General features: G+C 56.3%; 1 protein-coding gene across 1 annotated transcript; it reads left to right on the top strand.

Moving 5' to 3' along the window:
* Positions 1-109: 109 nt before the first annotated feature.
* On the top strand, positions 110-21427 carry E2F2 (E2F transcription factor 2). The gene is made up of 7 exons (XM_074976399.1): positions 110-397; positions 14888-14993; positions 15910-16129; positions 17709-17867; positions 18694-18808; positions 19381-19537; positions 21213-21427. Exons 1-7 carry the CDS (start codon positions 110-112, stop codon positions 21425-21427), a joined length of 1260 nt encoding a protein of 419 aa, XP_074832500.1.
* Positions 21428-27456: the final 6029 nt, after the last annotated feature.

The raw sequence follows: 27456 nt of genomic DNA, 5'->3' as shown, positions 1-27456 counted from the left end.
ATCCTGTATGTCTCAGCTGCAGCCAGGTTTTTAAGCACCCCCCTTAAAGCCGTGCAACGTCTCTGCGCTCCCTTCCCTGCCAGCTGGGCCTCTCGGAAAGGACTTTGCAATGCTGAGCCTACCCAAGGGAGTGTCTGCAGCCCCAGACAGCGGGAGCTGCTCCTTTGCCTGCCTCCCCCAGCAGCAAAAGAAAGTCATACCTGTGATGAGCTCTGCAGACTTGGTGACTTCCAGCCTCAGCAGCCCTCAGATGCACTCCATCCCGGCCAGCTACTTCATGCAGGTGTGCCCTCAGACTGCGGCTGCCGCCCCTGCCCCCAGGGCCAGCTGTCTCTACGCTACCCCTCATGGACCTGAAATCAAAGCCATCCGATCTGCCTCGGCTGGAAGGCTGCCGGTAAAGTGTCTGACCCTCCTGCCTTTCCCCTGTCTTTCTGCCTTTTCAAACCTGCATTGTGTCGGGTCTGGTATCTTAGGTAGCAAAGTATGAACCCAGATGAAATGTGTGAGCCAACAGTGTGACAATATTCAAACCAAACACCTAGTGGATTGAGGGTCAGGATATCTTTAGGATGCAAAATGCCTTATACTGTTAATGGCTTAATAGTAGACAAATAAGTCTCTCAGCCCAGGGGCTCGTGTATTTCTTAACTTCCCTTTGGCTCCACTTTACCCCACCAAAAGCTGCTGTCCTCTTCCTCTTTTCTGTTTGTGCAAAGAACTATGGCTGCCCATCAGAAACCCCAGCCCTGAGGCCATAGAAAATCTCTTGCATTAAGGAAATGAATCCTACATCACATGGCTTCCTGCAGTAGGCCTTTTGGCATCTGTTCCTTAGGCCCTGGCCTATGGTCAGTGTCTTTCTATTGACTGCATTGGAGGTCAGTTGGCTTCTAGGCAGATGGCTCACTCTGCAGCTGGCAGATGGAGGCCTGTACAGAACTTTGTGCCTACGTGGGCGCAGGTGGCGAGCCAAGGGTGGTAGTGGGGTATAGCTGTACGGTATGTATGGGGAGACTGAATTTGAATAGGATTCCTCATTAAATAGCAGGGATGTCCTGAAAGGTAGGAGCTTAGGAAAGCTGCACTAGAAGGATTGCAAAGGACCGAGGAATGGCTGACTTGGCTGTTGCCCTGCTAACTAGGGTCAAAATCTAGTTGAAGGGCAAATCCAGCATTACTAGCGTTCTTCACCGCTATTCGTCATAGGCATTGCAGTGGGGGGTGGGAGAGGGATATTATACCCATTTCACAGAGGAAGAAACAGACACAGAGAAGAGATGTGACTTGTTTGGTTTGGGACAGTCAGCGAAGCCGGGAAGAGAACCCAAGAGCCCTGCTTCAAGTCCTCACTTGCATGCATTACCTCCCTGGGGATCTGTAAATAAGACCCAGCGAATCAAGCTGTTTTTCGTCACGGGGAGCAGAAAGGGATCACAGTTTGCTTTTTTTGAGGCATGGGATATCAGCCTCTGTCAGAGAAGGGTAACAGACTCGGTGGGCCACTGCTCTGATGCAGTGTGGCCTGTAGGACTTTAGAGAGCTGGTGCCCCCTGTGATGAGTGAACCTATGTACACAGCACGTTATCGCTGCTGATACAGGGGTATGTGGATTACACTGTAATCCAGAAGCTGGGAAAGCTCCAGAGGCAGAGCTGTCATTGCTCAGGGCCAGATCATAGTGGTGCTGCCTGTCTTTGGCCCTGGCTGGCCTGGGAAGAGTCAATGGCATTGAGTGTCTGTGGAACCGAGGCCCTCGAGCCCTGCTGGTTTGTTGTTCACATCCCGTGGGTGCCAGGGTCACCAGGCTCTGGCTCTGTGAAAGCGCAGCTCCGACACTGGGTAGGTCAGGCAGTTTTAACCGGCTTTGCCTCCATTTCGGTGGCCCCTTCTGAGCATCTGTTGAAGGCCTCTGCCAGCAGTGCTAATTGGCAGGTCAGGCCAGCATGTGACTGCAGCCTCCCAAGGCAGCCTGGGAGCCGTTCCCTCTTTTGCTGCCTGTCTCTGTTCTCCCAGAGACTGGGGAGAATCCCCAGCTGCTGACAGGTGTGGGCTTGCAAGCACGTCGGTTTCCCTTTCTCCGCTTGATTCATAACTCTGCCTGGGCAGTGGGTGCTGCTCTGATTTGGAGCTACACTCTGCACAGCCGCCCACCCCTCCACCCTGTGCCTGTAGGCCCCAGTGGGCTCCACCTGTCTCCTCTTCTTCGCTGTGAGTGTCTGGCTGTGTTTAACTCCTAACCACAGAGCCCAATGTGAAACGCATCCCCTCCATACCTCCTGTACCCTCCAGTGATCTTGGGTGCAGAGATACTGCTGCTGAAACCCTTCCCTGGCCAAAGGCAACTGTAGCTTTGCAGAGGTTGTTTTACAGCCACCTGCTTAAGGGCCTGATCCTGCAACCTATGTGTAGGGTCAACAGGGTGTGAATGACAGTGGCCTAAAGGAGACACTTCCCTTCCAGAAGCACCCACCTTGTTCATCTGAGGATTTGAAAGTTCTTTACCAGCTCCCAGTGATGAAGGCCCACAATGGTCATGTAAGTCCTAGGCAGGAGCTTGGGCCCAGAGACCATGAGTGACGTCGTCTACATCATGGGGCTGGAGCATATGACTTATGAAGAAAGGCTGAAGGAATTGGGACTGTTTAGTCTGCAGAAGAGAAGACTGAGGGGGGACTTCAACTTACTGAAGGGAGGTTGCAAAGAGGCTAAAGAGAACCTGCTCACAGTGGTCATGGATGGCAGAACACGGAACAATGGTCTCAAGTTGCAGTTGGGAAGGTCCAGGTTGAACATTAGGAAAAACTTCTTCACTAGGAGGGTGGTGAAGCATTGGAATGGTCTACGCAGGGCAGTAGTGGTCTCCATCCCTGGGGGTGTTTAAGTCTCGCCTTGACAAAGCCCTGGCTGGTCTGGTCTGATGGGTTTGGTCCTGCTTAGAGCAGGGGGCTGGACTCGATGGCTTTTTTAGGTCTCTTCCAGCTCTACTGTTCTATGATTCTATGTTGTAATTCAGAAGTAGTGGGGGGAGTGAGCCCTGAAGGCTGGCTGCTCTGACCACTGAATTGCATGACCTCTTGTTAATCAAAATAAGCTGGGAGCACACTGAAACCTCACAAGATGCCCTAGCTAGTCAGCTAGAGAGGTGCCTTGCAAGGGGGTCACAGTGGTGTGAAAGAGAGCGATCAGGCCCTGTAATGATCTAGTGCTAAGGCCCTAGATCAGCTGCCACCCCCTGCACTGCAGAACTTCTAGCTGGAGGCAGCCTCCTAAGGAATCCTTTGTCTGGCAGTATGGAAGGTGCCGGCTTTCTGTTGGCTGGTGCCTCTAGTTAGAGGAGAAGCACTAGGAGAATCAGCACGGAATCCAGGCAGAGCAGGAGGTTTGATGCTCTTTATCGTGTGTATTTATCCTTCCTGGTTGTGGGACATCATTGTTCTTAAAGGTCTCCTGCTTTTCTCCCAATCTTTGCTGTTTTTCCCTTGCTCCAATTTTCTCCTTCCTTGAGGTCACAACCTCACTGCAGCTATCCGCCACCCAGGCGAGGGCTCAGCCACCGGCTGGGTTGCTGCTTGGTCTGAGCTAGGAGGTCAGCAACCTTCCTGAGGTGGAGTGCCGAAATTTGACCTTTTGACCTCTATGTGCGGCTCCAGTGCCAGTGATACTTTTTTAAAGTCACTCATAGTCCCACTTATAACAGCTTCATTCATAAATAAGTTCAGATGCAGAGCGTTACTGGTTAGGTGGTGGTTGGGAGCATTAGCTGGGCTTTTGTTAATCTACAGCTGGCCTGGCTTTGAGCAAGCTCCTGGCTGCTTGGGGAAGGGGGCTGGGCCAGGCTCCTTCCTAGTATGCGGATGGCAATCGGTTTGCGTGCCACTCCTGGCACCTGTGCTGGGGGTTGCTGACTCCTGGGCATTGGGCAATAGGAAGCATTCTGCTCCCTGCCTGTGTTGTCTGCAGTCCCACCCTCAGGCTCCCTCCCGTCCAGGGAAAGAGGTGTCACCTGGCTGTGAAAGCAGGAGGAGGAACTTCTGGGCTTTCTCCCTCTGCTTCCCACTGACCTATGAGTGTCTCCAAGACAGGTGCTGCCTCTGGGATTGAGGCTGCCTAGTCAGGCTGTGCAGAATCCACCCAGCCACACCGCTGGTTTATTCCTTGCTGCCATGTCAATTCCATGTGCCCCCTCTGTCCCTCCTTGTGGGGCGCTGCCTTCCCCCTCCATCCAGCTGTCACGGGAGTTCTGCTAGGGGTGTCTGCTAAAATGCCCCCTTTTGCAAGGCCTGGCTCTAGTCCTCTCCACCGTGCTCCCAGTCTCTGGGGGGATCCTGAATGGGTCTTCCACCAGCACGTTCACCATGTTTCCAGCCAATCCTAGGCTGACACACTGGGCAGCTGGCCTTCGGATTTTGTCTCATGGGGGCAGCTAAGCAGCAGGAGGAGGGAAGTGGGTACAATGGGTGGGTGCTAGCCAGCAAGTCTGGTGACCTGGGTTCAATTCCCTGCTCTGCCCCAGGCTCCCAGTGTGACTCTGGGCATATTACTCAAGGTCTGACTTCACATCAAGCTGAAGGACCAAGGAGACATGCTGATTTTGAGCCCATTGACTACAGTGTATCTGCTGCAGTGCAAGTAGCTACCTGCCTGGCGTATGACCTTGTCTAAGGCACTAGGTGCGCACTCAGAGCAGCTAGCCCCTGCTGCTGCTACACTAGTTTTAGCACACCAGCTTGCTCAGAGCTAGCACAAGTATTTCTTCTTGGTCTGGGACTCAAACCCCACCCTGAAGTGTAGACACCTCTCTCTGCCTCAGTCACATGCGTGTAACACCTCCCTACCTTCTCCTCTTTGAGGAGAGCCTGTGGTGGATGTCTCCTCCTGCAACATTCTGCCTTTGAATTGAATATCTGCCCTCCCTCTTTGCAAGTGGATTCAGAGATTTTAGGCTCAGTTATATGTGGTGGACAAACAGGCTGAGTAGTGTCCTCGGGAACCTTTCTGAGTTGTTTGCTCTTCAACACCAAGACTCTTAAGAATGTCTTCAGGAAGCAGGAAGGAGTGTGCACCTACTCTTAAAGATGTAGCTTAAACAATGCATCCATGCTTCTCTGTGAGTTTGTTTCATACTATTTTTTTGCCCGTTGTCCTTATTTCATGTGTCCTTCCAGACCTGTGTGTGTTCATAAGAGGATTCGTATACGTTTGGAAGCACCGAGTGCTCTTTTTATAGCAACCTGACAGGAATTACAGTGTAATTTCCCTTCTGTTAAAATTCTTGTCTTGACATTTCTCCCTGGCTCCCTGAATCCTGCGACTTAACCCAGGCTGCTTTTGAGATGGCTGATTCACAAGTCTGGGAGTGCAGAGTCCATAGGAGAAGCTGTTTGGATTTGAACTTGAAATGCTGACCAACCCCTTTTTTTTTTTTTTTTTTTGTACAAAGGGCAATTGCCACGATGGGTGTCGGGGGTGGTTGGTAGGAACACAGCCCTATGGATTCCCTTCTGAAGGTTGATTGTGCTTTCTCCAATTGGCCAAGAGATTGGAACATGACCTGTTTCAATGCTACACCCATAAATACCTAGGATGCAGGTAATCTGGGTACTATTACCTAAAGTGGTTTTCTGGTTGTCTCCTAGGTCTTGTAGCAGGAGTGGGGGGTGCCGCTAGGGGGTAATGAGGAAAGCTTACAAATAAATCACAGGTGGTCTGGGGATTCCTGGGGATTATTCCTGGCTTTGTGACCTGGGCAAGTCTCTTTAGCTCGTCCTTGGTTTTGCCATCTTTAAAATGCTTAATTATGTTACGTCCATAAAGTGCTTTGAGATCTGCTGGGTACTGGAGCCAGGCTGTTGTGTGGGAGCTGGAGGGTCTCCTGTGTGTGTTGCAGTCACGCCTCTGGTTTCACTAGTGCTGCTGTGCTCAGTGCATTGTGAGGAGCTGCTTTTGCTTGCCAGGCTATCATGGCCATGACTTCATAAACTGAGTTAGGAGTGGGGAAGGAGGTTCCCTTCCCATTGCTTTTACTCCCGCCGCTGACATGGTTGGGTCCCCTGGGGGGCTTTGGGTGGGTCAGTACAGCCCCACAGAAGGCGTGCAATCAGACAGGCTGTGTCTTGAGATTTGCACATCACCTCACATACACAGCCATGCCACACGCCGCATGTGGCTGACTTGTGGAACTCCCTGCATCAGGAAGCTTTGAAATCCAGTATTGTAGCAGGAGTTTTAGGGCTGTCCAGTCCCATGGGCAAGAGTCCTACAGCTGTGCAGGCCCCAGGAGAAGCACATTGCAGACTCATGCTTCAGGGTGTAAATTGGTGGCTGGAGGGCTCAGGAAATCATTCCCCCTCCCCACTATGTATCCAGCAGGGCACAAGCCTGGTGGCGGGGTCAGTCCTGTCCTGTCCTGTCCTTCTCTGTGGGGCCTGTTGCTGGTGGAGTCAGGAGACCAGACCAGAAGACCAGTGGTCTGATCTACTTTTGCAAATCCTCTTTTTGCAAAGTCAAGCTCAAAGGCCAAGGGGGAAAGCCCTGACTGCCTGGACTAGACTTATACAAAAGGAAAAGCCGGCCAGGGCTCTGTTCCTTCCCGTCCGGCTTCCCTTGGCTCAGTGCACCTGCTCTGGCTGAAGACCCCTCTCGTTGGCCTCCTTTAATCTTATGCGGCACTGGCATGTCTGTGTCCTGGGGCTGATGCTGCTGGACGGCAGGGGAGGCTCTAATGCCAGGTTCTCCCTGGCCCAGGGCACTGCAGCCTTGTGGTGTGGTTAGGGTTGGGTGGGTCAGTCTGTCACTGGGGCTTTGGCCCTGGGTTCTTTAAGGGAAGGCTTGGCATCACTGTTAGCTTGTGGGGCTGGACCACAGCCGGCTAATGTGGCTTCAGACTTACTGGCCTGTGTCCTACCAGGGCATTTCTATCCCACCCAGCTAGTAGGGGTGGTGGAACCCCCGCTTCTTGCCTCGCTCAGCCACAGGGCATGGAACTGGCCTGCTGGGAGTACCTAGGGGAATGTTTCCTGGGACCTTTTTTTTTTTTGTTTGTTGCATGGAGGGGGAATTCTGAGCCCCATCCCTTAGGTCTGAGCTGGGTTCTGCCCGTTGATGGGGTGGGGAGTGTAACGCTCCCAGCTTTGGTGTTGCTCTGCAGACTACTCACCCCACAGCTGCATCTAGTGCCTGGCTGTCAAGCACTGCTCCAGGAGAGGCTCTGGCTGTTCTGTTCCAGGATGCCTGTGACTCAGAGGCAGGGCAGGACCAGGCGAAGGTGTGGCTCTGCTGGGGAGTGGTGAAGGAGGCAGGGTCTGCACGGGGGACAGGCAGGGGGCTGGGACATCCCTAGTGCTACTGTAGCCCAGGATTGTCAGCCAACCCTCTTCGCCCACGGCTGCCACAGGTCTGGTGCTGGGCTAGAGTTCTGGGCAACCTTTCAGTGCAGCCTGAACCCCTGTCCCCACCTGGCTGGGGAGGGAGATGAAGTCAGCATCCCTTGGCACCTGGAGCCGGGCCAGAGCAGTGCGTTGGAGTCACACATGCTGATCAGTTGCTGCCCCAGGAGTAGCTCTGAGGCACCTGTGGGATTGGGTTCCAGCCAGGAAGGAGGTTCCTACCACCTGTCAGTCCAGCATCCAAGCTGACCTATCAGCTGTGCCCTGCCTGTTCTGTGCAGAGCCTGCCGGGCCCAGCCTCGGGGAACAGGGCCTGGTGGCCAGAAGCCTGCAGCGCCCAAACCAGAGACCTGGCAGTGAACTGCAGCACGTCCTGCTGTTGCGGAGCCAGCTGCACCTGTCTGCCACAGCCAGCGGGGCTTGATGCCAGCACTTGGTCACTGACAGCCTATTGCTACTGTGGCCCTGCTGCTGGGGTCGCCTGGCAGTGCGGCTGCTCTTTGGCCTCCTGTGGCCCTTCCGGTGTGGGCAGCCTCCTTCCCTGGGCAGGGAGGGTTCAGGATCTGACCCCGCCTCTTATCTCTGCCCCAGGTGCATTTGGCTTGTCCTTCATTTTGCTACAGCTCTTTCACTTCAGGTTACCTCCACTGTGAGCTCAGCGGCAGCTGCTGCTTTTCCCCCTGGAGGAAAGAGCTCTGCAAGGCCACCGACGTGGCTCTGCGGGTGGCAGCTGCCTGTCAGGGCTGCTGGCCCATCCAGGACTGGTGGGGCGGGGGCGGGAGGGAACCTTCCCCACCTTTCCAGGGTTCGGAAGAGGTAAGTCAGCCTTCCCTGGCTCCTTGTGCCTGGGCATGCTGCCAGTGTACCCGCCCTGGTGTGTGCAGGGCGTATGCTGGGGAGCTTGGGGCTGTGAGAGTCTGTGATAACCCAGAGGCCGGGTTCCCACGCCCTGTGGTGCAAGGGTGTGGGGTGAGGGCAGCCCTTGGAGCTGCCCGGACGGGCCTGGCCTACCCAGCCCGGTGCTGCTGAGATGAAGTGCCCCCAGCAATACAGGGCAAAGGGGCTGGGCTGCAGCGGGTGCAGAATCTCTCTTATTGGGTGTTTTCCCCAACTCCTTTCCCTCTTGCTTCTGGAGCCAGGGCTGGGTCTGGGTGAGGCAGCACAACCTGGCAGGCTTCTGCCCCCTGCATCCCATCCTTGCAGCAGTCTTCAGCCAGGCTGGGAGGTTCCCAGGCGGGTGGAGGGGAAGCAGGCAAGGAGCAGCCAAGCAGAGAGGAGGTGAAGGATGCTGGCTTCCTAGGTGAGTTTCTCTGTAGAACAGGGTGGCCTGGAGCTCCCAGGGCCTGGCTCTGTTGCCCAACTCTGCCTGCTGGGGGACCTTGGGCAAGGCCCAGCACTGCCCTGTGCCTCAGTTTACCCATTGATAAAATGGGAACAGTGACACTGCCCTCCTTTTGTAAAGCACTTGGAGAGCAACAGAGGAACCAGGCCTTATTAGTTGCTAGGTCTGTCAAGAGATTAAAAAAACAATCGTGATAAATCATACTGTTGAACAATAACAGGAATACGATCTGCAACACAAATACACAGAAAACACTGTGTGTAGAAACACAAACCCACATGCACATGCACCATGTATAGCAGCACAAACACATGCACACAGTGTGTAACAACAATGCAGATACACATACTTTTATAGGGCATAGCAAAATAGACTCACACAGACACGTGCACACACATACCAGAGAGCCGGGGCAGTAGGACAACCAGCTGGCAGCCCAGCTGGGGTGCAGCCAGGCTGGGTTGGAGGCAATGCCCCGCAGGTCACTGGCCTGGAGGGCCGGCTTCCCCCCCATCAGCCCCCAGTTGTCAATTAATGCCTGCAATTAACACACTAATTTTTTAATTGCGTTAATACTATTCTGCTGTAATTGACAGCCCTATTAATTACCCCTCCGCAGCAACATATAGCTGGGGCGAGGAGGTCTCCCCAGTCATCCTCTGCATTCCCACCCCCAACAAATTCCTCTGGCCCAGAAGTCAGGAGGCTGAGCAGATGCAGCATCCAGGGCTGCGGGAGGCTGATGTCCTGCACGGCACAGTGGGGCTCTCGGCCTTTCTCGGCAATCAGAATTGGCTTTCCCATCGTGTTTGACTATTCCAGTGTCCACCCTGCTGCTCGCCCCTCTGTCCCACAGCCCCAGCCTGGCAGCTGTCCGTGCACCCCTCCCTTGGGCTCTGCCCAGGCTGTGTAGTAGAATGAGCTCTGTGCTGTGGCTTCTCTGGCCAGCTGTTGTATGGTTAATCCAGCTCCTGCTGGAGAGGAGAGACTGCCAGCTCTGGGCCTGGCCAGCAGCAGGGCTGAGACCCGCCCTGGGCTTCCTTTTGTCCATTCCTGCCATCCATTAAAACACCGGGGCCACTGCTTGGCCTAGGGGTGGCAGGGGATGACTCCATCCCAGTGCAAGGCAAGGAGGGCTCATCTCCCCACTCCAATGGGAGGTGCTTAAACTCCACTCTCTGGCCCCCTGCCGCCAAACATGGGGCAGCAAATCCGTCTCCTCTCCCCGGTTCCCTACCATCCTGAGAGACACTCCACGCCCCACATGCTCGCGCTTAGCACGGCAGGGCAGCGCGCCTGACCCAGTGACCTGGGAAGTTGCATTAAGGACCCTGGGACCTGCCGCATCAGCAGAGAAATTCTCTCTCTGCCTGAGATCTCCCTGCTGGGCTCCTGTTCTTCCTGGACTGCAGCACTTGCTCTCTGAAGCCTTTGAGGCACTGGGAGCTGTAATATCTCCCCCTCGGGTTGCAGCCTTGGACTGGCAGGTCCCCAAAAGCTCTGTGCGTTGTGGTCTCCGCTGGAGAGAGCTTCAGCCAGTGCTGAAATGCAGCCACTTCTGGGGTGGGACATGACAGCGGTGTAACAGGGCTGGTCAGGCAGCAGAGCACGGGGGTGTCGCAGGAGGGGGAACGTCATTCCTGGAGTGTGGATTTGGGCCCTGGTGGGAAGATCTTTGTTAGCATCAAGTTCCTCAGCTAAGGGATGTAGCACTGCCCCCCAACAGTGCAAGGGAGGTACAGGGATGCGCCCCCTGCTGCATCCCCCAGACCACTTCAGCAGCAGCGAGACTGTCCTGTGTGTCCCTTTTCCATGTCTCAACCAGCCCCCATCTCTCAAGATGTAGCTAGTAACCAGGGTGTGGGGCTGGTGTGTCTTGAGAAGGGTCCCTTCTCCCTCCCTCATGCCCTTGACGGGGCTGGTACTCTGTTCTCAGGAGCTCTTTGTCTGCTTTAGCGCTGAGCTGCTTCACGGGGGCTCCAGTCAGGGGAGCATGCAGGCGCGCAGCCAGTAATGGGCTTGGCCCACAGCATGGGGGGTCCAGGGCAGCACCCCAGGGAGCAGAAGTGGATTCTGAGTTCCTTCTCCCCTCACATCATTTGTGAAGCTTGTGACAGTGTGGCCTAGGGGTTAGAACCCAGGCTGGCTCCGGGGAGTCCTTGGGTCTATTCCCAGCTCTGTCGCTGGGGTGAGCTTGGGTAAGTCACTTTTCCTGCTCGGTGCCTCAGTTTCCCCACCTGTAAAATGGTGCCCGTGATAGCGTCCTTTGTAAGTTGCTCCCAGAGCTGTTGATGAGCCATGCAAGGTGCTAGCCAGGGAGGAGAATGTGCCCTCCCCTCTCCCAGTTGTCCAGGTTGGTTGGGGTGGGAGGGGGATGAGGCAGTGTCCCGTTTGGTGCCCTTAGCGGTGGGGAGGATGGGTGTCTCTAGGCAAGGAGGTTGGCACTTTAGCAACCTGAGAGTTTTGGGTGGGAGCTGTGTGGGGGGGAGGGCTGCAGCCCCCCTCACTTGCTGCTGCTGCCATGGAGAACTAAGCATCAGCCCCTCCCTGCAGCTGGTGCCTTGGCATGGGGGCTGCTGGGCTGGCCACTGAGCCCCTGCCTGGCCGCACCAGCCATGCACTGTCACAGCCACCTGTTGCTGGCCCGCTCTAGCGAATTTGTTGCCAACAGATGCTCTGTGGGCAGGGGGGAGGGAGGGAAGGGGAAGGCACCAAGCTGACCCCTCCCCCACACTGCTGTCTCGGCTTTCAGGGCTTAAACCGGAGCAACAGATGCGCTTGTGGTACGATTACTTTGGCAGGTGTTTCCCATGTGCTTAGGTTTAACCATTGGGCTGCCAGGGGCTTGTCGGCTGTGCGGGAGGCAGGGTCAGCATGAGACCGGGGCCTGTGTCCACAGGAACTGGGGACTGCCCCGTACATCCTCCCCGGCTATCAGAGCTGTTTCTTTGATTCTCCAGTAGAACCGTCCCTACCCACCCTGCTGGAACGCTGCACCTGCACCACCCCCCAGGGAGAGGATGAACGGCCGGCCAGCTGGGGTAGCTGTTAGTCACAGTGCTTAATGCAAGACTAAAATGCATCCCCTCTTCTGCAAGGGGCCAACACCAGCTGCCCGTGAAGCCAAACAGCCAGGCTCCACTGGGAAGCAAACCCAGGGTCTCCTGCTTACCAGGCAGATGCTTTCTCCTACCAAGCCACAGTGCCTGCTGAGAAGGTGCTTGGAGAATTAGAGCTGGGACAGTGGGGTGGAAGAGACTCCTGCAGAAAAGAGGGGACAGGCGTGCGGAGGGTGAGGACTGGGGCCAGCTTCCGGTGCTGGCCTGCCTCCATTCCCAGGCCTTTCTGATCAGCCGCCACAGTGTGCCCCGGGGTGGGTCTGTTAATAGCCTAACTGCTGTGTGTGGGGACTGGGACCTGCTCAGGGGTTTGTCGCCTGGTGGGAGCTCAGTCCAGCAGAGTCTGGGCACTGTTCCTCCTGCTGCTCAGCTCTGTTTCCTTCCCTTGTCTGGTGACAGCTGAGCCCTTCACACCATCCTGCCCTTCCAAGCCTCTTCTCTGCGGCTCCAGGCCCCTGAGCAGTGTCCCCACGCCCTTCTCAGATGCTGGGGATGGCAGGGGTTTAAGATCCATTGGAGCTGGGCTGAATCTCCGGTGTCCTCAGCTGGGTATTTTCACTGCTGATCCAAAACTAGCACTGAGCTGTCTCTGCCCTCTTGGGTCAGGTGGACCCACCTTGCTGATGGGGAGGCGTGAGCCAACCCAGCGTTAACGCTCACCCTGAGCCTAGGGCCAGTCACCATCCAAATTCAGACACCCTCCTTTGGGCTGTCTCCGGCTGTTTCTCTCTACAGAGTTTTTTGAGGGAGAGGAAAAGAGGAGGCATGTGGGGAGGATGCTGCAAACAGCTGCTAGAAAATCACCCAGCAGAGCCTGCTCAAAGCTGGGATTTCACCGATGGCCCCTGTGTGTGATCGCTGATGGAGCCGGGGAGAGGAGTGTGTGTTTTGGGGGCTGATGGGCGGAGGATAGGGCAGGGTGTTACACCTCTTGCTTTTTACTCTTACATACGTATATGGAGGTGCACATCTCAGAGCTGGAAGGGACCTCAGGAGGTCACGGAGTTCAGTCCCCTGCCCTCTTGGGAGGACCAAGCACCATCCTCCTATTTTTTTTTTTGCCTCAGGGCCCTAAATGCCACCTCCGCCAAGGATTGGGCTCACAACCCTGGGTTTAGCAGGCCAGTGCTCAACCACTGAGCTGTCCCTCCCCCCTTACTTCTCTGTGGCCGTCCTCGCTGGGCAGGCTGTCATGAAGAAGCGGAGCTGGTGTGTGGTTCCAGATACGACAGCTGCAATGGCATGATGTCGGGCAAGGCGTTTCTCAGCCGGCTCTGGAAGCAGCCTCCCCCACCGAGGAGACACAGCCAGGCTGTTGCAGTTGAGTTGCGCCTGGCTAGCCCAGGGCACTAGAGGCTTTGGGATGGCAAGTGGGTCTCAGAGATCAGGGCTCCTGGCAATGCCTGGGGAGCTGCATAGTCACAGGAGCACCCGGTGTGTTGTAGCATCCCTGCAGGGGCCAGCCTGAGCGCGCCAAGGCCTGGGCGGCAGATCACAGCGGCGGGTGCACTCGCCAGCTGGCAGCATGGGAGCCCTGCCCCTAATGCTGCCGGCTGCGCTGATCATGCTGTGTCAGGCTCCTGGCAAGCGCTAACCTTGCCTCTCTGCCTTGCCTGGGCACTGACTGTGCCAGCTGCTCTCTGGCCGGCCGGGTGACAGAGCTGCCCTGCCCCCACATTCCTGCTCTCTCCTTGGCGCAGTGCCCGGTCGTACGGCTCCCAGGGCCACAGCCCTGCCTGGAGGAGTCAGTGCCAAAAGGGAAGCACTTGAGGGACGGGCAGCAGGACCCGGGCCAGCCTCCGGTGCCGCTCAGGAAGTGGGCAGGAAACGATCTGGCAGCTGCTGGGAGCCGACCGCCCTGCCTGGCCACGTGCCGCTTTCCTTCCCAGCCTGCTGGGGTCCTTCACCCTGATGGTGGGCAATTGAAAGGGGTCAGGGTGGGCCCCCTTCTAAGGCTGCCCGAGCTCCCCTGGCACAAGGCGATGCCCCAGGCCGATCCCTTGGGCCCCCAGCCAGGGCTGAGCGGCACCCAGTTCCCAGAATCTGCTGTCGTAACCGGACACATCTCACGCAAGCACTTTCCTGTGGCTGGGCTCTCTGCTAGTGCACTCGGTGCCAGGGAAAGCCCAGAGCGGTGCACACCGTGCCCCGGAGGCAGCGTCTCGTGGGGGTTGGCGGGAGACTGGGCCTCACCAGTTCTCTGCCCGCGGTGGGCCTGCTCGTGATGGCAGCTCAGTGATAGGGGCCCCTGGGCTTCAACGTGTGGGACCAGCACTCAGCTGCGAATGCTCCACATCCACAGAGCAGCCATCCATGGGAACGCCTTGCAGCTGCTCCCGGAGGGCTGTGTGTGCTGGGTTTGTACCAGGTTCTCTGAGGTTGGGGATGAGCTGCTGGCTCCTGGAGGGGAGTGCGGGAGGATTGTTGCTGGGGCTGAGCAGAGCTGGAATTGGGTTAAGGGTGGGCAGGGCACAGCCAGAAGAACATTAGAGTACAAGCTTCTCTCCCGTTCCTGGCACTGGCCCAGCACAGGGCTGGATTCTGTTGTGTGGAAAGAGTCTGTTCTAGCAGTCCCCATCACTGCTGGGTGTGGAGGGAGGTGAGGCAAGGCTGGGCTTCTCCTTCCAAGGAGCACATGTCCATCCGGTCTTCCATGCCAGCAGCTGGCTTAAAGCCCCAGTGATATGGCCTCAAAGGCAGCTCCAGCTCCCCATTCCCAGGGGCCAGTGACCTGGCATGATCGGGCCCCTGCTGCTTATCCTGTGCCTTCTGCAGAGAGGCTGGGCCATGCTGGAGTTCCTGCTGGGAGGGGAAAAGCAGCTGCCAGGAGCTGGCAAAGTCCCCCTGCCCCAGAGCGCTGATCGTCAGAAATTGCAAGGCGAGAAGGGATCCGGGCGACCCCAGGGTGATTGACGGGACCACAGTGGACTTCCTGAGGGCAGACTGGGGTCGTGGCCATCCCCAGGCCTAGGTCGGGTGTTGCTGTTTGCGAGCGGTCGCTCTCTTGCCTAACCGGAATTCTCTCTCTTGCTCGTCAGGCCAAAAGGAAGCTGGATCTGGAAGGGACCAGCCAGCCAGGCACCCCAGAGTTCCGGACGCCCAAGGGGAAGGGCAGGACGGTCACTCGAATCCCCAGCCCCAGGAGTAAGTGGTGTTGAGTGGGTGGGAGTGGGGGTGGGGAGATGCGTGCCTGGCGGGGCCCCTCTGCAAAGACCTGCCCCGCCCCAGGGCTCTTCTGTCCGGAGCAGCTGGGTCCTGGAGATGTTTGTTGCTGTGAGCTCTGTGCTCCCATGCTTATAGGTGCACCTGCAATTGAATCTGCTTGAGCCCTGTAGGGGCCTGAACCTTAGAATCACAGAACACTAGAGCTGGAGAGGACCTCAAGAGGTCATTGAGTCCAGTCATGGCAGGGCCCTGCACTGACTAGACCCTCCCTGAGGGGCGTCTCTCTAAGCTGCTCCTGAGTATCTCCAGTGATGGAGATTCCACAACCTCCCTAGGTGATTCATTCCGGTGTTCAACCACCCTGACAGGTGGGAAGTGTTTCCTAATGTCCAACCTAAACCTCCCTTGCTGCAGCTTAAGCCCATTGCTCCTTGTCCTATCCTCAGAGGCCAAGAGGAACAATTTTTCTCCTTCTTCCTTGTGTCACTCATTTAACCTGCCGTCATGTTCTCCCATCTTCTCTTTTCTAAACTAAACAAGCCCTGTTCTTTCAGTCTTCCATCACAGCTCATGTTCTCGAGACCTTTCATCATTCTTGTTGCTCTTCTCTGGACCTTCTCGAATGTCTCCACATCTTTCTTGCCCAACCTAGAGACCCTTAGCACTGGAAGCCTGAGCCTCAGCTGCTTGAGCTGACAGCGGGAGAGCGACTCAGCTGCCCCCTACACTACATTGCTGGCCCCATCTGCGGCAGCCCCCGTGGGTGGGGTCCTGTGGGCCTCTAGCCAGCAGCTGTTGAATCAGGCTGGCCATTCTCTGGACATGCTGGGACTTCTCAGCTTCTCCTATTGGCTCAGATCTGCCTGACCTGTCTCCTCTCTCCCCACCACGAAAGCCCCCAAGTCGCCCGGGGAGAAGACGCGGTACGACACCTCCCTGGGGCTGCTGACCAAGAAGTTTATCCACTTGCTGAGTGAGTCAGAGGACGGGGTGCTGGACCTGAACCGGGCAGCCGAGGTGCTGGAGGTGCAGAAGCGCCGGATCTACGACATCACCAATGTGCTGGAGGGGATTCAGCTCATCCGGAAGAAATCCAAGAACAACATCCAGTGGATGTAAGGAGGAGACAAGGAGAGATCGGGGTCCAGGCTGATACCAGCTCTGCTGGGGCCATCAGCTCTAAAGGGCTTTGTTTGGTCATGTGCAGATACTTGCCTGAGTCTGGAGTGACCTTGCCCGGGTCTGCTCTGGGAACTTGTAGGGTTCTGAGGTTTATGCTGCCACCTGTGCTGGCCTGAGGACAGAGTTAGGATCCAGGGCCAAATGTGGTCCCCGCTTGGCTGGTTTCTACCTTGGTTTGGCCAGTGAGCATGGGTGGGCAGAGCCCCCACCAGAGTAGAGTTTAAACTCAGTGCCCTTGGTGAGACAGAATAGAGATCTTTCAACACAGCTAGGGGGTGACACCCCCATTCGAGCTGTCTGGGTAAACCATAGCGAGCTAGCTTGTCTGCCCTGGATCAGGCTGTAGGACAGAGCAGACCTTGAATTCTCCTCCTACGTTAATTACAATGATTTTGTTCTCTCCCCATTTCTGCCCTCCCCTCCTCTGCAAAGGAGAGTACAGCAAATATTTCTATGTGGTTTATAAGTTAACCCATGGAACTCACCGCCTCAAGATCACACTGAGACCAGGAGCTCAGCAGGACCCAATGTAACTGGCTGTATAGGGGAGGGTACAAACTGGTGATGGGCAACTGCAAAGGATGAATGGGCTGCATGAGTGGCCACAGCCGCCTGCAGCCCCCTGGAGATCCCCGTGTGGTCTCCCCTTCTCTGTGCACCCCTCGTGCAATGGGGCACTGGAGCCCTGCACTTACCTGCCTGCCCTGGCACCCTCCCAGCACTTTCAGAGTGCTCAGATCACCTGATTCATGCTCTGTTTCTGCTCCTCCGCTTCCCTCCCCGAGCTGGAATGCCAGGAACAGCTTATTCACTGCGTTCCAACCCTGGGAGCGGGAGGAAGGAAATGCCCTAGTGTAGGAGAGGCGTGTGGGGAAGCTGTGGGGTCTGAGGACTGCAGGTGGAGTTCCAATGGGCTGTATGCACCCTGAAAGCTGCAGGTTGCCCACCACGGATGCTTCAGGGTTACATAAGCAAAGCATGGGTTACCAGCAGCTAGGTGATGCCTTCCCTATGGCGGGCTACTCTAATTGTCCACTGTGGGATTCTCTCCCTAAGCTCTGCTGCATCCGTGGCTGGCTGGTAGAGGTGGTCTGAGCTGATGGGAGATTCCTACGTCCCCTGCTTTGCTGGCAGTGAGTAGAGTACATGAGCCAGGTTACTTTGCGAGGGGTGAATAATTGGAGGCAGCTGTCACCAGATCTAATACAGGGGCCAGCCCAAGCTCCCCAGGATGGCTCTGGCTTTGGGCTGTGCTAGGGTTTTACAGCCAGGCAATCCAGGGACTCTGCTTTCCACCTGATCTCTAGCCCAGCTTGTTTCCTTTGACAGAGCTGTTTCGCTGCACGTATTTACGATGCTGCTTCACAGCGCGCTCGGGGCTGCACGTTTTCTGAAAGCACCAGTCTCCCTCACAGGAGACCTTGCACTGTCCCAGCTGAGGCAGAAAATTCCACTGCCTAGCTGTGCTGCTTTCCATTGATCCTCAGACACTGGCTCTGCTTGTCTCCCCAGGGGCACAGGGATTTTCGAGGACACCTCGGTGATGGTGAAGCAGCAGTCCCTGCGCCAAGAGCTGGCGGAACTGGCCAAGACTGAGAGAAAGTTGGATGAGCTCACCCAGGACTGCACCCTCGAGTTGAAGCACCTGACGGACGATGAGACTAACCAGAGATATCCTTCCCAAGGGGGCGAAGGGGCATGACCCAGTCTGCAAATGACTGTCAGAGGGATACTGGGTCTGAGGGAGGACCTAGGGTGAGGGCTGAGCAGCCTAGAGAGAGGAGCCCAGGAGCAGCTTGACTTGGGTTGAACTCCTGCCTTTAGATAAAGCCACACCCCGGCCAGGGCCTGCATTTTGACTCAGCAGCACATGAGCTCTGTTTCAGAGCTGTCTTGGGAAAGCCCCTGATCCCAGCGGGTTTCGTCTGTCTCAGCACAGCTTGGCTTGGATTCGGTTTCTGCCAGGGAGCCCTATCGCTGGGGTCCATTGGTGCAGAAAGCTTTGCCACCAGCGTCTGTCTCATCCAAGGGCCTTTCCTACTTGTGCTCCCCCTGGGGGGATGGAGCAGAGGGGGAGATGATAACGTCCCAATTCTCGTAGCTCCAGGGCTCTGGGGTCAGGTTGGTAACAAACATGAGACAGTGGTGTTCTTAGAGCCCTGGGCTGGTGGGCTGGTGCCAGCCTGTAGTTGTTCAGCCCCATGTACAGTACTTCCTTGCTGCTTGTCCTTGGGAGGTTGAAGCGCTCCGTGTGGTGGCTAACTCCCTGCCCTGGGGAGACGTTCATTGTCCTGCGTCCCTCTCTGTGTGGAAGAAGAGGTTCATAATCCATTCTTGGCAGGGAAGATGCCTTTGCGGGCCGGGGTGGGAACCTGCCTGGTTTTGGGGCAGACGGGTGGCCCAGCATGTAGAATCTGCAGAGAAGTGACTTGCTTGTCCTTGGTGGTCTGAGAAGATTCAACTGGTGGCCAGTGTTTCCTGAACTCCCCCCTCCCACGTTAGCATATGTCACCTACCAGGACATCCGTGCCATTGGCAACTTCCAAGAGCAGACGGTGATCGCGATCAAGGCCCCGCCAGAAACCAAGCTGGAGGTGCCGGACTTCAATGAGGTTAGGCCACTGGGGAAACCTGGCCAGCAGTGGGGATGCCACCTGTGTTCTGTGTCCCGCTGTGTGAGCCACAAGGAGCCCAGAGAGCCAGGGAGGGCAGCTATCCCATTTTAGAGATGGGAAACTGAGGCACAGAGAGGTGATGCCTTCCCTGAACTCACACAGGGACTGCACCCAATCCCCGAGTCCCAGCCCTGTAGCTCTGCCCCAGGATGTGTGAATTCTCAGCATGTCCCATAGGAGCAGTGGCACCATCCGAGGAGCTCAGATGCCCCTTAGGACAGGGCTCAGAAGGGCTAGAAGTGAGTGCTTGGCAGGGAGGTGACTAGGGCTGGGCCCCTGGCTGGGAGCTCTGGCTCCCATGCATTTGTCTTTGGTTGTCTTCCCTCCCCTCGAGGGAAAGGCCCAGCTGAGGGAGGCTTCCCCACTGAGTCATCCCTACGGGGGGAGGCCGAGTTTCCCATGACTGGCCAAGCTGCTGGCAATGCAGGGGGCTGGGGAGGGGAGCCCCAGTGCAATGGGTCCTGCTGGATGAGTCTCCAGCTGACCTGATCCGTCCCCTCTCCCAGCAGGAGAACGTGCAGCTCCACCTGAAGAGCACCAATGGCCCCATTGAGGTGTACCTGTGCCCTGAGGAGATCCTGGAGGACAGCCCTGCCAAGGAGAGCAGCTTCCCCACCCCCTCCCTTCAGGACGGCAGTGATGGCACGGACCCCTCCCCAGGGAAAGGTGAGGCCTGGCTGGGCTGCAGGGGACCTCAGGCCAGGCCCAGCTTCTCCTCTCCCTCCCCTCTCCAGAGCAGTGGGATTTAACTTTTTCTTTCATGGCAGCCATAAAGCCCTTCCCCCGTACCTGCCCCCACCTCTGGCTCTGTGCCAGCCACCAGGCCAGCTCTTTGCCAGGCAGCCTTTGGCGAGGCCCTGCTTCCCATAAGGCTTCCTGGAACCTGGCCTGCCCTGCACCCATTCTGCAGTGTGGGAGCTAGAGGCATCAGCCAAAAAGGGCTGGGGAGTGGGGGTTCAGGGCTAGCATATAGCAGGGGAGCTGTGGGTTGGAATCGGGGGGCCTGGCAGAGGTGAGGGATGGGTGAGGTTCCCGGGCTGTGGGTTGGAATGGAGGCTCCAGGCAGAGCTGTGGGTGAGTGGGGTGAAGACCCCAGGGCTGGGTTTGTGGGGGGTTGTGGGTTTGGAATGCGGGGGCCCAGCTGAGCTGTGGGTGGGTGAGGTTCCCAGGCTGGGTTTGTGGAGGGCTGTGGATTGAAATGGGGGCCCCAGGAAGAACTGTGGGTGGGTGGGGCGAGGACCCTGGGGCTGGGTTTTTGGGGGGCTATGGGTTGGAATGGGGGGGCCCAGCAAAGCTGTGGGTGGGTGAGGTTCCCAGGCTGGGTTTGTGGGGGGCTGTGGGTTGGAATGGGGGCCCCAGGCAGAGCTGTGGATGGGTGAGGTGAGGTTCCCAGGCTGGGTGGGATGAGCAGCCCGGCAGAGCTGTGGGTGGGTGGGGTGAGGACCCCAGGGCTGGGTTTATGGGGGGCTGTGGGTAGGATGGGGGTCCTGGCAGAGCTGTGGGTGGGGGGGGTGAGGACCCCAGGGCTGGGTTTGTGGGGGACTGTGGGTTGGAATGAGGGCTCCAGGCAGAGCTGTGGGTGGGTGGGGTGAGGACCCCAGGGCTGGGTTTGTGGGGGGCTGTGGGTTGGAATGAGGGCTCCAGGCAGAGCTGTGGGTGGGTGGGGTGAGGATCCTGGGGCTGTGTTTTTGGGGGGATGTGGGTGGGATGGGGGCCCGGCAGAGCTGTGGGGGGGTAAGGACCCCGGGGCTGGGTTTTTGGGGGGCTATGGGTTGGAATGGGGGGGCCCAGCAGAGCTGTGGGTGGGTGAGGTTCCTAGGCTGGGTTTGTGGGTTTGTGGGTTGGAATGGGGGCCATAGGCAGAGCTGTGGGTGGGTGGGTGGGGTGAGGACCCCAGGGCTGAGTTTGTGGGGGGCTGTGGGTTGGAATAGGGGCCCCAGGCAGAGCTGTGGATGGGTGAGGTGAGGTTCCCAGGCTGGGTGGGATGGGGGCCCGGCAGAGCTGTGGGTGGGTGGGGTGAGGACCCCAGGGCTGGGTTTATGGGGGGCTGTGGGTGGGATGGGGGGCCCGGCAGAGCTGTGGGTGGGACAGAGATCTCGGGCTGGGGCATCTGGAGATAATAAGGAGATGGAAGCTGGGACTGAAGGGGACTCAGGGCCCCATGGGAGAATTCTGCCTGCATTCCCAGCCTCCTCCTGTGCCGCCAGTGAACGGGGGCCCTGGGGGCATCACGCCCAGGGAGTGAGGAGATGCCAGGGGCTCTGCCGTGGCAAGTCAGCCTGCACACACCAAGCTGCACCCAGCTCCTTCCCAGCTCTCCCTTCTGTCTCCGTTCTCCCAGCCGAGCCCCTGCTGGAGGTGGAGGACGGGTTCCTGGACATGCCCCATCACCTGCTGCAGCAGACGGAGGACCAGCTGCCCTATGGCGACTCCGCCCCATTCATCGGCTTCTCCCCACCCCTCAACCAAGATGACTACCTGTGGGGGCTGGATGGGGGCGAGGGCGTCAGTGACCTCTTTGAGGCCTACGACCTGGGCGACCTGCTGAGGAACTGAGCCAGCGAGGGGGCCCCTCCCCCTCCCTGATATGGTGCTAATGTCTGCTGGAGTCCTGGGCTTTGACTTGAAGTGTGGACTCTGTTCTGGGCCCCCTTTCCCCCTGCGCCAGAGCAGGGGCAGGGCGACCTATGGGGCAGGGCAACCTCCTGCTCCTCTCCAGCTCCGCGGCAGCTCCACAGCTCTCCCCTCATCTTTGATGCTGCTTTAGCCTGCACTGACTGGGCATAGCAACCGGTGAAGGAGACCTGGGGAGGTGTCTCTCACCACATCCCTGAAGAAGCTGCCACAGGAACGGAGTACGTTGGCTGGTTTCTCTCCTGCTCCTCCACATGCCAATACCGTGTTCCTGGCCCAGCCCTGGGAGGCGCCGGGAGACTGGCAGCAAATCCTCACACCCCACCAAGGCAACCGGTCTGCTGCGTCTGGGGCTAGAAGGGGAGTGGGAAACACCAGCGGCTGCCAGGGGATTTGCGTGCCGAGGCAGCAGAGCCTGTGCTCTGAAATCTGGTCGAAGCGAGGGGGTGTGTTGGGGAACTGAGACCCTGAAGCTCCCACAGCTGCTCGGAGGAGGGCCTGTAGGGCAGCACAGCAGTGGGTCAGTTGTCTGTTTTGTTCTGCGAGGTCCAGGTGGCCCCCTGGGATCTGACCCATTTGCGTCTTGCCTCCCCTTTGCTCCCGAATATTTTGCTTGGAGTTTGCAGGGCCTGAGCCAACCCAGAAGTGCCCAGGGAGACCTGCTCTGTAATTGCAGCCAGCAGGTGGCTTTTGATATGAAACTGGCGGCTGGGTGTCCCTTCAAAGAGGGACTTGCCAGGGGAAGCTTTGTTGGGTCAGGGGCTACTGACCCACATGAAAAAAAAATCAGTCGGGGGCCATATATAAGGAAGAAGCCAAAAAAAAATCCTCACTGTGGCCCGACTGAGCCAGCTCATTGTGCTCAGGGGTTCCGTGTGTGCAAGGGAGCAGGTGTGGGGTCTGGGCGGGAGGGCGTAGGATGGGGTTGCAGGCTGTGGCCAGGAGGAGCAGGCTGCGGGTGGGTGTTGGGGGGACAGGGAGGGTGCAGGAGCAGGCTGGGGTTTGGGTGGGAGGTAAGGTGCACCGGGGGGTTCAGGAGCTGCCTGGAGGTGAGGGATCTGACTGGGAGGGAAAACGCAGGAACAAGGCAGGGGTCTGGGCAGGAGGAGGGACTTTTCTCCCATGCTTCCAGACAGCATTTCCCCCCCCACTGCTCTGATTGGCTGGAGTTCCTGACAATCAGAGCAGCAGGGGAAGCCTCTCTCCAGGCAGTGCTACGCTGCTGTTCTCCCAGGTGGCAGTGGGAAAGCTGCTTCCTGCCTCTGCTAGGCAAAGCCCATGGGCTGGATCGAGCCCTGGCTTGCCTGGATCCAGCCCACGAGGCTCAGGGCTCCACACCCCCCACCTGCCCCAGGCTGTGTGCTTGGGAAGGGAGCCCCGGGGTCCGGGTCCGGGTCCAGGTCCAGGTCCAAGCAAACTGCAGCCTGGGGGGACTCCCCACCTGTGCTGTGATGAAACTTGAAACCATGCGAGTCTGGGAGGTGGGGTGTGGTGAGACAGGGACGGGCCTGTCTGCGCCCTGGACACACCTGCGGTGGGAGCTGCACCTCCCGACGTTACCCCTTCAAACTCCTCCCTCCCCTTCGCCTGGCCCGAGGCCCCACCCTCACACCTCCAGCTCACTGATGTGACTGGCTGCCTCGGCTCTCCTTGGGCTGTTGGGATCTGCTCCTTTGAGACCGCTGCCAGATGGCCTGTTCCGCTGCAGGGTGCAGCGAGTGTCACATGTATCTAGTCATGGGCCATTGCTCCCATGGTAGCCTCTGAGTCCAGGGTTAGCCCAGATCCTTTCTGATTGGACCGGTCCTTCTCCAGATCAGGTTAGCCTGTGGTCCATCTCAGAGTGGGAAGGTCTCCCCAGGTGTCACAGGCTGGACTGGGCCCCCTAGGAAAGCAAGCACCCCCACTTCCGTGGTAGATTCTGGGAACAGAGTGGATGACATCTGGGATGGCCAAGGTAGCAGAAAGGAGTTGCAAATGAGTGGCGAGCGCCCTGTGCCTTGCGAAAAGCAGGCTGTGAGCTTTCACTGTGCCTCCTCTGATGCCTGGCTGTTGTCCTCTTTCATGTCATGGTTTGGGTTCCTCTGAGGGGCAGGGTCTTAGCAAGGAGTTCTGGACCATAGCTCCCCGACATGCAATGGGGCTTGGGTCAATGGCTCTGGGTCAAGTGGCTTATTGACTTGCTGCTTTCTGATTGGCTTGGCAAATATCATGTTTTAGCCAATCAGAGACCAATCACCTGGTCCCCATGAAACATACACATTTTCAGCTGTAATTTAAGCCTAAATCTGCTAGTCAGGTTCTTCATGCAGAAACAGTCAAACTTGGGTGCCTGGCAGTGCGTGCCTGAATTAATAGTTATGCAGCTAATTGTGGCTTGATTTTTTTTTTTTTTGGTTTGAGATGTTGAGCACCCACTGCTCCCTCTTTGAAGTGGAAATCAAGCCAATAATTGGTGCCTAAAAAAATCTGGATTTGGATGGCAAACTTTAGCTACCGGAGTTCAGCTATTTTGATCTGAATTTGTTTTGTTTACTCCTTGCCAGATGTTGAAAGTCCTAGTAGGTGCCTATGTGCGCTGTTAGGGACTGAAGTACCTCTGAAAAATTGGCCTATAATAACAAGTGGCTCCATTTGCAGCCACAGATTGCATTGCCAATGGCTTGTTTATGCCCAAAATATCCAGAGGGGAAGGGTCTTTATTTCAATCTGTCCAAAATTCAGCCCACCGAAACTGTTGATTTGGATGTCCAGTTTTTCAATATTTGCACAACAGCTGCTGGTTACTAAGTAGGGAATTTTGTCATGAGACATCCCATTAAATTTGGTCTTAAAAATTGAAAACAAGCACGTTTTCTTCTTGAAGGCAGCTTATGCCTATCCAGAGAAGGACAGCCTGAACCGCAAAGGATGCTGGGTGGCTGGAATCTGGTGTCTGCCCACGTGCGCCTCCTTGCAGGACTGGAGCCTGAGGTATTACATCCAAAATGTCACTGAAACTTACACTTGTCGGCTTTGAATCCAGCAAAGGGTTTTAATGCTACCTGGATACTACAGGGACGGGTGGAACCTGGCATATAAAGTCAACAGCTCTAGCTACATACTTATGGTGCTCCATGCAGTCTCCGGCTTGTCTCTGTTTTGGGGGTGAAAACTCTGCTCGGCGGGTAGGTTTGGGGGCTTGATGTTATCAGTTTGCCCCCTGTTGTGTGTGTTTGGGTGCTGGGGGCAGAAGGGGATGTCAGTGCAGAGTCATCTTCACGGCAGGGGTTAGATGCTGGATCAGCTGATCTCCTTTCTTATCAACCCTGCCTTCATGCTCCCCCATCAAGGGTGAATGTGCAGGGCATTCTCCCAAACAGAGGGCGAAGAGCTGGCTTGGGTGAGGGTGGCTGTGCTTGAGGCGGATCAAGTGGTGGGGCCGGCTCAAGCCAGCCCCTCTGGACAGGCCTCTGGTGTAACCGCAGTGCTCAGGTTTTCTGAAGACATAGCTTTCGCGGGGGGCTTGGGCTCTGGAGGTGGCTGTTGCTCCATTGGGGGCTCTAGCACTCAGTGCACAGGGATCTGGTTATTTGTGGAAAATCCATGTTCTTGGGAAAGAGTTTTCCTCACACAAAGACGTGCTATCAGGACAGCATGTCCAGCCCTCGACTAACCCAAGTCCAATCCTGCTCCATGAGAGACAGAACAGCGGCATGGCTGGGGCTCAGATGTTCTCCATGGCTGAGTAAAGGGAGGGCTATTTGGATTGCAAAGTCCCCCTCGGATTGAAGAGTCCGGCTGAGCTCTTTGCTTGCATGCCTGCCTCAGTATGCAAGGTTCTGGCCAGCTGAGTCCATGCCATCCTGCTCTCCTGTGGGGTTGTACGGGTGTCACAGCTGTCCTGTGTGCAGTGGGGGTTTGCCCCAAGTCCTGTGGCTAGCAATTGATGTAGGAGCACTGGCTGCTGGCCCTCACTTGAAGCTGGGATAGGCTGCACTGGTGCCAGTGGAAGCTGGTGGCAGCTGATCTGTTAACAGAAGGAATCTGTGGGCAGTGCAGCTGAATCAGGGCCGATTCCAGTGTCTCCAGGTCCTTCATTAACTGCGTTGGTGCACAAGGGAGTTTAGACTCCAGCTCCCCCCTTTCGTGGCAGTGTGTGAGCGGGGTGAATAGGAGTGAAGAGTTGTCAGTTCTGATCTGGGTCACAAAGCCTTGCGTAGATTGACATTTACAGGGGTGATGTAAATCCGATCAACCCCGCAACCTGCCTCCAAAACTCAGTGAAGCAAGCTGAGTTTTAGCTGTGCGATGTGAGCAGAGTTAAGGCTAGCTTGCTGTCGGTGGAGCCAACCCCCTCTAGAAACCCCATTGCTAAATTCTAGTTCAGACCAAGCCAAAATGCAGAAACCAAGACTCTGGCCAAGTCTATGCTAAGTATGTCTGCTGGCACAGCTGTGTGGATTGGGGTGTGATCTCTGCTTGGCATGGCTGTGCCACCAGAAACCTTGACCGTAGAAGCAGCTACGCAGGCAAAGTTTTGCTTTCACTGGGGGGCGGGGCGGGGGGGGCTTGATTCATTCCAGGCACGGAGGTTAGGCTGCTTGCGTAATTCCAGTGCAGTGCACAAGTCTGGCATGTCGTGTTTGGACGGGATGCTGATTATCCATAAAGCACTCTGGGTAGAGGAGTGCCCATGGAGCAAATGTATGAAGGAATAACTGGAAGTGGGTTCATTTCCAGAGCAGAGGCACCCCTTGAAATTGACCTGACAGGTGTGTTTCTGTGCCAGCTGAGAATAAGCTTTTTTTGAAACAGGGTTTTTTTTTGTTTGTTTGTTTTAAAAGTGTGGCCCCGAACTTGCTTTGTACATAAACCTGAAGCATCTGTGGGCTGAGCCTGGAATATTGCTCCTTCTTAATACCTGCTTTCTATAGAGTTAAACATTAACTCAACGGCTTGCGTTTGGGATCCTGTCTGTTGTGGAACAATTCTTGTGTCAGGTGCTGGTTTGACCTGGCTTTTCAGGTGAGGCTTTTAACTGAAGATGTATCTAAATAGCTCAGGTCTGCACTTCGCAGCTCAGTCTTGTAAGTCTTAACAGAGCGTGCTCAGAAAGAGCTTGTCTACCTTGGGAAGCTGTTCTGGACTAAGCTAGAGTCTGAAATTAAAGCATTAGAGCTGTTGTGGGGTAGCTCCTCCACTCCATTGCTCCCCCCTAGAAAAGGCCTAAGAGAAGTACTGGAAGGCCATCTTGAATCTTCCAATACTCTTTGGTGAATTGCATATGAAACCCTTTATATATTGACTGTGGGTGCGCTGCTGGTTTATCTTAACCTTGTAAATTATACAGAATGATTGCACTGTATTTATAATGGAAGCCGACCTTTTACACTTTTTTAAGTGAGTGTATTTAAAATCATTCCTGGGGTGGTTCTCCAGAAGTCCAGCTTGACATGGTTGTGGATGTGAATGTGTTTTATTTTGTAAACTTAACAGCACTTGAAGGTTTGTGAGCAAAAATAAATGAATAAAAAAAAAATTTCTGGAGTGCTGGTCTCTTTAAAGAAATGAAGCCACTTGCAATAGGTTTACCTCCCTCCCCATCATTCATGTTGTGAAATTTAGAACATAAGAAGGGCCGCACTGGGTCAGACCAAAGGTCCATCGAACCCAGTATCCTGTCTGCCAACAGCAGCCAATACCAGGTGCCCCAGAGGGAGTGAACAGAACAGGTAACAATCTCTCTCCTGCCATCCATCTCCAGCCTGTGACAAACAGAGGCCAGGGACACCATTCTTTGCCCATCTTGGCTAATTGCCATAATGGACCTAATCTCCATGAACTTATCCAGCTGTTCTTTTAAACCCTGTTATAGTCCTCACCTTCACAGCCTCCTCTGGCGAGGAGTTCCACAGGTTAACTGTGTGCTCAGGGAAGAATTTCTTTGCACTTGTTTTAAACCTGCTGCC

The sequence above is a fragment of the Carettochelys insculpta genome, chromosome 24 (genome assembly GCF_033958435.1).
Source record: "Carettochelys insculpta isolate YL-2023 chromosome 24, ASM3395843v1, whole genome shotgun sequence".
Classification (NCBI taxonomy): domain Eukaryota; kingdom Metazoa; phylum Chordata; order Testudines; family Carettochelyidae; genus Carettochelys; species Carettochelys insculpta.
This window is presented reverse-complemented; position numbering and strand designations above follow the sequence as displayed.

Excerpts from the sequence above, each read along its gene's own strand:
- E2F2 (XM_074976399.1), top strand. The coding sequence starts at position 110 with ATGCTGAGCCTACCCAAGGGAGTGTCTGCAGCCCCAGACAGCGGGAGC. Across the intron at positions 398-14,887 it reads CCTCGGCTGGAAGGCTGCCG|GCCAAAAGGAAGCTGGATCT; the intron begins GTAAAGTGTCTG and ends CTTGCTCGTCAG. Across the intron at positions 16,130-17,708 it reads AAGAACAACATCCAGTGGAT|GGGCACAGGGATTTTCGAGG; the intron begins GTAAGGAGGAGA and ends TTGTCTCCCCAG.